This window comes from Crinia signifera, chromosome 9, assembly GCF_055691185.1.
Source record: "Crinia signifera chromosome 9, ASM5569118v1, whole genome shotgun sequence".
In the NCBI taxonomy this organism is placed as follows: domain Eukaryota; kingdom Metazoa; phylum Chordata; class Amphibia; order Anura; family Myobatrachidae; genus Crinia; species Crinia signifera.
The window spans coordinates 50,844,239-50,856,869 of NC_139225.1; the positions used below are offsets into that span (position 1 = coordinate 50,844,239).

The 12,631-nt window shown below is 44.1% G+C and overlaps 1 protein-coding gene across 1 annotated transcript in view; it reads right to left on the reverse strand.

Annotated features, from left to right (window-relative positions):
* The window catches only part of FAAH2 (fatty acid amide hydrolase 2), a 137,366-nt gene that overhangs the window by 60,820 nt on the left and 63,915 nt on the right, over positions 1–12,631 (reverse strand). Inside the window, exon 4 of the mRNA XM_083159065.1 lies at positions 7,362–7,481. Coding sequence (XP_083015191.1) covers positions 7,362–7,481 — 120 coding nt within the window. The remainder of the gene's footprint in view (positions 1–7,361; positions 7,482–12,631) is intronic.

Sequence of the window (12,631 nt, forward strand, 5' to 3'; positions counted from 1 at the left end):
TCGTTTTTTTTTTTTACACTTTGCGCTGTCCTGCAAATGTGCGATTTTCAGACATGAAAATCGCACATTTTCAGGACTAAATACAGCGCACCACTTCGCTGCAAATCGCCCCTCTTCGCACTTTTCAGCCTCCAATGCGCATCACATTAAATATGCGCATTTTGACTGAAAAATGCGATTTCTAAAAGTGCGATTTGCGGCGATGTGGTGCGCAAATAAAACATGCGCATTTAGCGCATAGCATAGAATGTCACCCGTTCTGTTGCAAAAAGATCAGAATACTCTTCTAGTTAACAGGAGGTCTGTCTGACTGGCCTGTCAGGATTTAAATGCAAATCATACTGTTTTATGTCTGATCAGGGTTTATCAGAAAATTTTGTGTAGTGAGTAGCTATGATTGGTGCATACATTTTTATTCATACATTTTTCTCATAGGAATCTGTTGATATGGAGTGTGCAACAGTGCTTTTACTGGTGATACTCAGAATGGCGTCCCTTGTACTCATACAGTAGTAGACTATGTAGTTGGTACTACTGTTGTGGTCACCAAACCGTAAGTCACAGATCGCACTTATAAGCACTAGTAGCGGGCTAACGGTTACAGATATGGTAGCGGGACGTAGAAGTGTTATCGCAGCCTGGGGAATTATTCCCTTCTGAACGCCGCGTCCCGGCTTCACTGTACAGCCGGGTAGCGGGTTTCTGTGTGCGAGGCGGGCGTTACTGCAATCTCATAGTCTAGGGAGGTACTCCCTTCTGGATGCTGTAACTCGGCTTGAGTGCACTGCCCGGTAGCGGGGTCTCCGTGTAGGAGACGGCGTTACAGCACTGTCGCAGCCTAGGAAGGTGTTCCCTTCTAGACGCTGCGTGCCGGCTTGAATGCTCAGCTAGGTAGCGGAGTCTCTGTGTGAGATCCCCGCTCTCAGTGCTTTCGCAGCATAGGGATGTGCTCCCCTCTACTTGCTGCGAGTATGAGCGTGATGCTCACTCTTCTTACACTTCGCACTGAGTCCCCTGCCCTGCGTACCCTTCTATTACATAATAAGTTATCAATACAATTTAAGGCAAACACATGATACAATAATAAACAATTTACAGCGCTATGCCGATGCGCATTTCGCTCTCTTTGAGCTTTGTCAAGGCTCAATCTAAGTGTCCAGCGCGCCCATCATTTGCTATAGTTATGGGAGTAAGTCCTCCCTTGGGGGTGGTTATCCAGAGCCAATCCCAGATCTCAGTTTCAAATTTTGAATGTCAATAGGTACTGTGATAGATTTAACCGTTTCCCTACTATCACAGTACCTAAGCGGAAAGCTGTACTTTCAAAGACTGTAAACTCAGTCCCGATGAGAAACCATCTTGTAAGAACTCCAATAACCTGGATACCTTGAACTTGGAGGTGTTTACGTTCTGGCACTCACACCACCTGTTGTAAATCTTCCATACTCTGTGATAATTTGCAGCTGAGACTGGCTTACAAGCCCTAAGCATAGTCTAAATCACCGCATCCGAGAGACCTTTCATTTTTAATAAGGCGGTCTCATAAGCCAGGCCGTCAAACTGAGCCGAGCAAGGTCCTGATGAAGAAACGGTCCTTGTCTTAACAGGTCTTGAGGAAGAGGCCAAGACTCCACTGATAACCTCAGAATGTCTGAGTATCACGACCTCTTGGGGCAGTTTGGCGCTATAAGAATGGTTTGCACCTGCTGAGACCTCACTCGTTTCAACACCCTCGGTATCATAGGGAACGGAGGGAAGATATATACCAGATGAAACTGCCACTGAACCGTCATGGCATCCACCGCCCAGGCCGTTGGGTCCCTGGTCCTGGAACAGAACTTCGGAACCTGACAGTTGTTCCTGGATGCCATTTAGTCCACTGCTGGGAGTCCTTAGAGATTCACAAGTTCCTGGAATACCTCTGGATGCAAGCACCATTCCCCCTCCAGCAGATTCTCTCTGCTGAGGAAGTCCGCCTCTACATTCCGGATCCCCGGAATGAAGACAGCAGACAGAACCGGAATGTTGTTTTCTGCCCAGGCAATAATCCGTGAGACTTCCTGCTGTGAGTCCCACCCTGATGATTCAGGTAAGCCACAGCCGTGGCATTGTCTGACTGCACTCGGATAGGAAGGCCTTTCAAACTCTCCTCGGCCTGCTGAAGAGTCTTCCAAACTGCACGAAGCTCCAATATAATTATTGGAAGTCTGGATTCCTGCCTGGACCAAAGACCCTGTAACCGATGATGAAGGGCAACTGCCGCCCAACCCCTGAGACTGCGTCGGTCCTTATTACCACCCAGTCCCAAGAGCGAAGGGACCGTCCTAGCTGCAACGTCTCTATGTCCGTCCACCAAAGCAATGACTCCTTTGTCTCTTGAGAGAGAATCAAACTTTCCTGTTTCATGGTCTTTGCGTTTCCCGACCAGCAAGACAGAATGTTCCACTGCAAACTTCTGGAATGAAACCTGGCAAATTGAATAGTCTCGAAAGTCGCCATCATCTTGCCCAGGAACCTCACCCCTTGCCAAACTGTAGGCCTGTGAACCTGCAGCAACAGTAGGACTAACTGACGGATGTCCTTTGCTTTGGATTCTGTTAGGAAAACCCTGTGTAAATGGGTGTCCAGTATGACCCCCAGAAAAAGTCATTTCTGAGACTTGGGATTTTAAATGGGATTTGGACATGTTAAAAACCCATCCCATGTCCTGCAAAAACTGTGTTGCTATGGACAGGTTTTCCACCAACTTGTTCTCCGACTCTGCTTTGAATAGCAGGTTGTCTAAATAGGGAATGATCACAATCCCCCTGAGTCTGTGACACAGCCATTACCGCCATCACTTTTGTAAATACCCTTGGCATTGTGGGCAGACCAAAGGGTAGGGCCTGGAACTGCAAATGAGTCTCCCCTATAGCGAAGCGAAGAAGAGACTGATGTTCCTTGCATATTGGTATGTGTATGTATGCATCCTGGATGTCCACAGATGCTAAAAATTCCCCTAGCTCTATGCTGCCAAGCAATGAGCATAGAGACTCCATTCGGAAATGATCCACCCATAGGTGTTGATTTAGTGATTTCAGATTTAGAATGGGTCTGACTGACCCATCTGGTTTGGGTACCAAAAAGAGTATTGAATAAAAACCCTTCTTGTGCTCCTCCTGAGGGACCGGGACCACAACGCCCTTCTCCATGAGAGACAAGGCCGCTTCCAGACGAACCGTGCTTGCCCTGGCCTCTCGAGGTAAAGGGGTTGGCAGAAATCTCTTTGGAGGACTCCCCTGAGATTTATCCGATAACCTGTAGAGACTATGAACAGAACCCACTGGTCGGCCGATGGAAGGTTCCATATGTCCCGATACTGCAGGAGGCGACCGCCACTCTGATCCCAGAACAGGGAGCCTGTACCGTGTCATGCGGAGGACTTATCCTCCCCTTTTGATACTTGCTTCTTACTGAAGGCTCCAAACCTGGATTTGGGAACCTTACCTCTACCTGCCGGGAATCTACCTCTTCCCGCCTGTCCACTACTGGAAGCTCTGCCACGAAAGGAAGAGCAGAAAGTAGGTTTAAATGCCCCAAAGTTAGAACCTGAGGCCTTAGTGGTGGTACGCAAGAAGGTACTTTTACCCCCGTGGCCTGTTTAATAATGGCTTCTAGTTCAGAGCCAAAAAGCAATTCCCCCTTAAACTCCAAAGTTTCCATGGCTTTCTTAGATTCACTGTCAGCATCCCCGACCTTCAGAAGTAGTGGAAACCCTTAGATGCCATCGTGGCACCTTCCTCCCCATCCTCAGGGATGTACTCTGCAGCACACCTGAGTTTTTCTGTCAGGAGTTATGCCTCCGAATCAGGCCGCAGCTGACCAGCTAAAACCTCAGCCAACTTAATCATAGCCTTAGCTACCCAAGCTGAGGCAATAATAGGGCAAAGTGTAAATCCCACTCCCTCAAAAACAGCTTTTAGGCATCCTTCCACTTTTTTTATCCACCGGATCCTTAAAGGCTGCACCACCTCGGACTGGTAATGCTGTGGCCTTGGACAGTCTAGCTACCGATGTATCCACCAACGGGACTTTCTCCCACAGTTTTATATGTTCCTCGGGCATGGGATACATATTTGCATACCTCTTGGACATGGAAAGTTCCTGACAAGAAGGTGTCTAAGCCTCCCCTAACAATGAGACCATACCAGGGTCCGAAGGTAAAGTAACGGCTTCTCTGCCCATACTTTTAAAAATGCACTGAGCCTGAATTTTATCTTCCTCTGACAAATCCAAAGCCTGTCTAACTGCCAGGATAAGATCCTTAATTCCCGGGACAGAAGCCTCAGCCTCTTCCCTAAGGTCACCAGACAAATCGTCTGCACACAAACCATCATCGTCTGAATCTACCAATAACATAGGTGGTGTAACTGAAGGCTGTCTAGAGGATTTTGGACCATCAGGGGCTTTAGCAAATTTTTCCATGAGTGCATTCATTTTAAGCACCCCCTGCACAGTGTCCTGCATGACCTGCAACAACATGGGGTCCCCTTGCGCAGGAGCAATGGACCCTTGAGAGGAAAAACTGGGGCCAGGAGACCTGATTAAACCGTCCCTCTGTCTATTCAGTGCCTCAACCAGGGCATTCATAGACCTCCCCAAGGCTGCAGCCCACGCTGGGCCTGTGTATTGCCCGGCACAGACTTACAAGCAGGGCAAGGCTCCCCTGTTCACATGAAATTTTTACCCCGTAAAAATTGCAGTTAAAAGACATGTCCTGCGCCCCTCCCTGTGACAGTCATGATTAACTCACGGTGAAAAATGTCAGGCAATGTACAAAAACAGTATATCCTGTTGTACTTAGCTGTCTGTGCTATCAGCGACTTCTCAGCATCAGCGGGGGTAGCGCTTCCAGGAGACTTCAACCTTGTGCACAGCAACAGGTTAAGCCAACTTCAACTCACTCTGCGGAGAGAGAAAATGGCGCCCGCACACAAGTGGGAAGGGACCAAGTCCCTGCTTCAGCAAGGTGGGAAGCCTGAATTGGTGCCCAAACCCCCTTTAGTCGCTCCCCCAATCAAGTCTCCTCACCTTCTCATGCCTCTCCTCTGCCGGGATCACTTGGAGTCGTCCGGCACCGCCGGACACCTGTGACAGCCTTCATCTCCCTGGACCGATTTCAGGCTGTAAGCCCTTCCAAGATGGTGGCCGCCATCGTGGGAGGTCCTTCCCCCACGATCCCCTTCTGCAAGGAGCCGGATCCGGAGCGCTCCCAGGGCCCAGGCAAACCCCAGCAATGCTGGGGTTAAGCGCTGTGCAGCGGGTGCAGACAGACACCCCTGCACACAGAGCGCTGACAGGACGCGCTTCTGTCAGCATCTACTGCACTCTCATTGTGTTTTGCTTCTAATAGAAGCAACACACTGGTAAAAAAAAAACCTGCACTAACACTGTTGTTAATAAATTAATAAAATCCTAACTATCTAGTGAGAAAAACCAGAATAAAAGCCGAAGAGCAAGTGGACTGTGAGGCCACAGACGCATGTAATACACATGTAATATAAATGAGTAGTTTATATTACATCATTAAGGGAAGCGGCAAGCATCCGTAGTTAGGGTCCCCTCCAATTGTCCACCTACTGTAGCTCATTACTACTAAGTACCGCAGATGGGAAATACTGTATAGAGAGGCTAAAGAGTGTTTTTGCATCCAAAAACTTAGGGAGGAGCTTTTATGTCTCCCCATTATACTTATAGAGATATCACTTATAGCTGTAACTGTTACTGTACAATGCAATAAAAGCTGTTCCTGCCTATGCAGACGCACGGAAATCTTTATAGGGAGGCAAGTTTTTTTTGTGTGTGTATTAATTACTGTATACTCTAACTGACCTACTGTACTATAGCGGTGTTTAAAAAAAATGATCCCTTTATGAATCAAACTCGGGCATACTGCAAAACTTGCAGAGTGGCACGCTTATCCACTACTTTACAATACTTAACAAGAGCGGCCAGACTTTCCACTCAGATGCATCCTAGCGCCTTTTGACCAAAACAATGAGACGCATTAGCGTCCATGCCCATGCAGACGCACTGAAAGGTTAAAACCCTTTTTCTTGTCCGCTTTGGTTTTTTTGAGGGTTCCCAAAATTCCCTCTAGAGCAGCAGCTAAAGACAGCGCTCTTAGATACATAAACCCCCCCTTCCTTTTCAGGAGTTTTTGTGTGCTAAATATACAGTAACAAACCTACTGTAAATTTGTTGGAAAAAAATAAGTTCCGTTTAATAATCAAACTCAGGCATACTGTACTTTAATGTACAACATGCAGAGCGGCACACTTATCCACTAGCCTACACACCTGATAAGAGCTGTCTATCTACAGTACTGTAGCTTACAGGACAGTACAGTAGTAGCAAAGTAGTTCCTGCGCTACAGCGCTTTTTAATACTGTTGTCACTTCATGCACACATTTCACGCATGCGCAGTCAAGATTTCAAAAAGTGACACCTGGTGGATGATCACTGGTGTTGCACTCATCCGGCAATCGCCAAGCTGTTAAAATGTTTTACGATGCCTTGTGCCGAGGGCCGCCATGGCGGGCTGGCGGTAGAACCGCCATGGGTAGGCTAAATGAGCGGGGCTACATCTGTAAGTATCTGTTTGTTGTAAATAGTCTTACTGTACTTACTTATCTATATGTGCTGTTATATCTTTCCTTTCCTGATTAAACCTGTTTTGTGCGTTAGACCACAATACAATAGTATATACAGTCGTACACTCTTTCTTAAAGGTAGTAAGGTGTTCATAACCACAACAGAGGTATCATATGCTAACAGATGCAGTTTGCGTCCACAAAAAACTCTTATGTTTAAGTTATGGAACTTGAACAGCTTAATGTTAACCCTAATCCTAATGACAATGTTAACCTTTCATATGTTGAACTTACCCAGTAGTCAACATTTACGATTAGCTATAACATTAGAACTGTGAACATGCCTTTGTGTAAATAGAAATGTGTCACCATTACCAAAAGAAAGTGGTGCAATACAGTAGCGTCATTAGGTTGTTCGGGTAAAATGGGTGTCACCCTCTGAGAGACGACACCAAAATTCTCTCTCATCCTCAATAACAGGGAACGGGGTGCTGCTCCTGTCCCAAAGTAGGAGTAAGCAGTGCAGATGAATCTCCAGGGCAGCCCAGCATCTCCAGAGTTGCTTGTAATGCCCCCAGAGTGATTAACACGGGTAAGCCATGAGCCCACTTTACCTCCCCACAAAGTCATGCCCTTTTTTTGGTGCTATGGGGAGGGTTTAGCAAAGTGAGTTGCCATTGGCCCCAGTAACACCTGGAATACATTAATACAGAGAATAAGTATATTTACCTGAAGTTGGTTTGTGCCCAAATATTCCATTAAAAAATGCTGGCATTCTTATACTGCCTCCAATATCAGAGCCTACTCCAATAACTGATCCACCAGAAGCCAGGATACAGCCTTCTCCTCCTGAAATACAGATATATAAATAAGCAGGAAATATTCCATTGTGATATTCATCATTTCCAAAGTAATTTTCGTTTACAAAATAATAATATGTGAAGAAAAATATGTTAAAATAATATGTATAGCATGCCGTTTTAAAAAAAAAAGTAAAAGTGTATCACCTTTACAACAAATGTTTACAACTCCTTTTTGGGAGTATGTAAGGTTGGTGAGATGCCTGTTGCCTGGATGTTAATGTGAGGAGGGTCCGACTGCTGGGAGCGTTCAAGAGGATGGTAGCAGGGATCCCTATCTATTACCTCCCTTCTGCCGGCTTCTCAGCGTGGCGGGTTCCTCCTGCGGGAGCGTACACTCGATACCGGAAGTTCGGGTCCGTGGCTTCCGGCTAGCGTGTTCAGCTACTCGGCGCGTCTGCGGCTTGGTCTCTGTCATCCAATGCGTTTTGAAGCTCTAGGCTTCTTTGTCAAGGATGTGTGGGTGTTCCCAGAGTCTGTTTTTATACCAGTTTGGGAATTTTTTTCTTCTGAAAACTTTATTTATAAAAAGCTGATAGTTCAAAATCTATGTTTTTAGTCCAGACGGTTGTAAAGTTCTTAATTCGAATATCCATTTTGATTCTCTTTTTTTAAGTTGTGTAACAAGGTCTCCACCTCTCCAGTTTTTCATGATTTTTTCGATGGCATTGATTTTCAATAAACTTGGGTCTTTGTTGTGATATTCGGAGAAATGTTGTGATAAGCTGTGCGTTTGTAGTCCCTTTTTAATATTATAAATATGTTCTGCGGTACGGGTTTTGAGGCATCTTTTGGTTTGGCCAACGTATTGAAGACCGCACAGACATTCAAGCAAATAGATAACTTCTTTTGTTGTACAAGAGGATGTTTTGTTTTTGTTTATATTCTTTTGAATTTTTGTTTGAATGAAATGTTGTCATGGGTTTAGTACTCTGTGTTCGGGTGGTTTTGCAACTTATGCATGTTAGGCAGGGGAAGAATCCTGATGTTTGTTGTTTTTCCTTCTCTCCTCCTGTTTTTGGTATATAGCTGCTTGTATGTTCCTGTTGTAGGGTTCTCGCTCGTCTGTATATAATTTTAGGTGTCGGCGGTATGATGTTCTGTAGGTCTGTATCCAGCATTAGTACGTTCCAATGTTTTTTCAAAATCTGTTCAAATTGTTTGTGATTGGAGTTGTATTGAGTGATGAATGGTACGTTGTTGCTTAAATCTGTTTTCTTTTTGTCCTTGTATTGGAAAAGGTTTGTTCTTTTCAGTCCTTGTACCGTGCGGAGTTCATCGTCAATTTGTTGTTCAGGATATCCTTTCATCATTTGGAATTTGTCACTACAACAGATAAACAAAAAGTAATATTTCTGGACTTAGAAATTTACACAAAAAATGATACCCTGATAACCAAAACATACATTAAAGAAGTTGATGGAAACAACTTTCTTCCATATCAAAGCAATCCCCATATAAATTGGAAGAAAAACATCCCTGGGGGCCAAGCAAGAAGAATCAAACAAAATTACACAGAGGAAGACAGCTTTAAGGAACAAAGTCTAGAAATAAAATCCAAATTCTTGAGGAAAGGATATCTTGAACAACAAATTGACGATGAACTCCGCAAGGACTGGAAAGAACAAACCTTTTCCAATACAAGGACAAAAAGAAAACAGATTTAAGCAACAATGTACCATTCATCACTCAATACAACTCCAATCACAAACAATTTGAACAGATTTTGAAAAAACATTGGAACGTACTAATGCAGGATACAGACCTACAGAACATCATACCGCCCACACCTAAAATTATATACAGACGAGCGAGAACCCTACAACAGGAACTGACAAGCAGCTATATACCAAAAACAGGAGGAGAGAAGGAAAAACAACAAACATCAGGATTCTTCCCCTGCCTAACATGCATAAGTTGCAAAACCACCCGAACACAGAGTACTAAACCCTTGACAACATTTCATTCAAACAAAAATTCAAAAGAATATAAACAAAAACAAAACATCCTCTTGTACAACAAAATAAGTTATCTATTTGCTTGAATGTCCGTGCGGTCTTCAATACGTAGGCAAAACCAAAAGATGCCTCAAAACCTGTACCGCAGAACATATATATAATATTAAAAAGGGACTACAAACGCACAGCTTATCACAACATTTCTCCGAATATCACAACAAAGACCCAAGTTTATTGAAAATCAATGCCATCGAAAAAATCATGAAAAACTGGAGAAGTGGAGACCTGGTTACACAACTTAAAAAAAGAGAATCAAAATGGATATTCGAATTAGGAACTTTACAACCGTCTGGACTAAAAACATAGATTTTGAACGATCAGCTTTTTTAAAGTAACCACATAAAAACATATATTTCTATCACAAACATAGAGCACTTTTTATACAAGATCAAACCTTTTATGTACATTCCCACTATAGATACATGTGCATGCCGCCAAAAAAAGAATAAACTTCCTTTTTTATAAATAAAGTTTTCAGAAGAAAAAAATTTCCCAAACTGGTATAAAAACAGACTCTGGGAACACCCACACATCCTTGACAAAGAAGCCTAGAGCTTTGAAACGCGTTGGTTGACAGAGCCCAAGCCACATCCAAGCCGCAGATGCGCCGAGTAGCTGAACAAGCAAGCCGGAAGCCACGGACCTGAACTTCCGGCATCAAGTGTACGCTCCGGCAGGAGGAATCCGCCACGATGAGAAGCTGGCAGAAGAAAGGTAATAGATAGGGACAGATAGGGATCCCTGCTACCAGCCTCTTGAATGCTCCTAGCAGTCGGACCCTCCTCACATTAACATCCAGGCAACAGGCATCTCACCAACCTTACATACTCCCAAAAAGGAGTTGTAAACATTTATTATAAAGGTGATACACTTTTACTTTTTTTAAATAAACGGCATGCTATACATATTATTTTAACATATTTTTCTTCACATATTTTTCTTCACACTAAACAAGCGCACTTTTTAATATATCCAGATTATTGCAACCATATAGAGCTGCTAAACCAGAGCGCAGCATATACTCTTTTTCTACATATAATAATAATAATAATAATTAATAACAGTAATCTGACAAAAAAAATGTACGTACAAAGGACTGTAGCAAAATGTATAGTTTGAAAGATGTGCTGTACATACACAAGTCTGTTGCCTTACCATTTGCCCTAAAAATGGTCTACAAGACATCCGCCTCCTGCTTCATGGCGACTAGATGCTGATCTGATCAGCTCCGTGCCGCCGTCTACCCGTATGCACTACAGAGCTGCAGAGCGAGCTCCAAACACCCGCAGCCTGCACCTGAGCCTTACCCCAGACATCGGGATGGACAAATTCCTGGCCACGGGGACCTCCGCGAAGCAGCAGCAGAGGCCAGAGAAACGCCGCGCCGAAGGCAATATGGTTCTGGACCCGGCCTCAGGCCCGCCACCTCCTGCCTCTAGACAGCCTGCAGCACAGCAGCAAGAAGAGACTCACTCTCAGGTACCCAAAGACCCTGACACCCCAGCGACTTATGGGGATATAGTGAACGCTATAAAGGCTACAATGTCCCTATTACTGGCTAGTGCAGTTGCTGAAATAACGCAGCAACTGCAGCACCTCACGCACAGGGTGACAGACTCAGACAACCAGATTGGAGCACTATGCCACGACATGCACATAGTGAAAAGAGATATGATTAAACTACAAAAAGAGAACCTACAATTATGGAATCATTTAGATGACGCAGAAAACAGGTCCAGATGTAATAACATTAGAATTGTTGGACTCCCTGAGTCACTTAAAGGACCAGCACTTTCCACATTTGCTTCAGCCACCCTCCACAAATGCTTGGTATTCTTGCCGAATGCAAGGATATGGTAATTGAACATATTAACAGGGTGGGCCCTCCACTAAAACACACTGATGCCAGACTCAGAGTAGTGTTATTCAGGTGCATGAACTACCTGCATAAGGTGGCCATCTGGAGAGCCTCTCGTAAACAACAGGATCTACAATGGGAGGGGAAGAAGTTAAGGATCTTCCAAGATTTCTCAGTCCAGCTTTCAAAACAAAGGAAAGCTTTTCCCCCCATATGCTCACAGCTAGTAAAAGAGGGGATCAAATTCGCCCTCATGTACCCAGCACGCCTGCGTATATTTCTGCCTGATTCACAATATGACTTTTCTATATATGTCACAAATATGTCACATTTTACTTCTAAGTTGAGTCCTTACTTCAACTTCATACCTACCAAGTTACTTAAACCACATATTTCCATCCACAATGGGACTCCTTAAGCCTATATCTCAAACAAGCTCAGGCTACCAGTTTAAGAAGGAAGGCATGGGTTGCCATGTTCAAGGTTTGTTAGAATAACATGATCATCCGTTTAATTGATCATTTCACCTTTATCTTTTTTTCAATAATTAATTTGGTTGTCCGTATTTACACGATATGTTTGGCATGTTTTTCATGCACTATGTTTATATGTTTGTCATGTCTTCCCTGTCTTGTGCATATTTGTTCCCTTTCCCTCTTTTCCCTTTTATGTCATCACTACCAGCTTAAGACGACGAACATCCGAATCAAGCTTGAATCCTGGAGGAACTATCACCAGAACATTCGATACCTATGACTGAACTGAAAATAGGCACCTTTAATGTAGGAGGATTCCATTCTCCAGCGAAGGTAATGCTGTATCTCCAGAAGCAGTCACTTGATATAGTGTGCTTACAAGAAACAAATTTAGTCCCACTTGAAGTCACTAAACTACAGATGTTGAAGTGGAGAGTCCTAGCATCCGCCCCGTATAACAGTAAAGCTAGAGGGGTCGTAATTCTTAGTGCCAAATCCCTTCCCATTTCAGTTACACATGTGACAACTGACCCGGAAGGCAGATATGTGATCATCCATGCAACCCTAGCAAACCAAACATACACAATCTGCTCAATTTATGCTCCCAATATATACAATAAACCGTTTTTCACAACCCTTATTAAATTACTCACCCCAAGAATAGATACCAATATTATATTGTGTGGAGACTTCAACCTAACTTCTAACCCTGTTTTAGATAGATCGAATGTAACCTCTAAATCCAGACCCACCCCCAAATTAGGTATCCCATTCCTGTTACAGACCC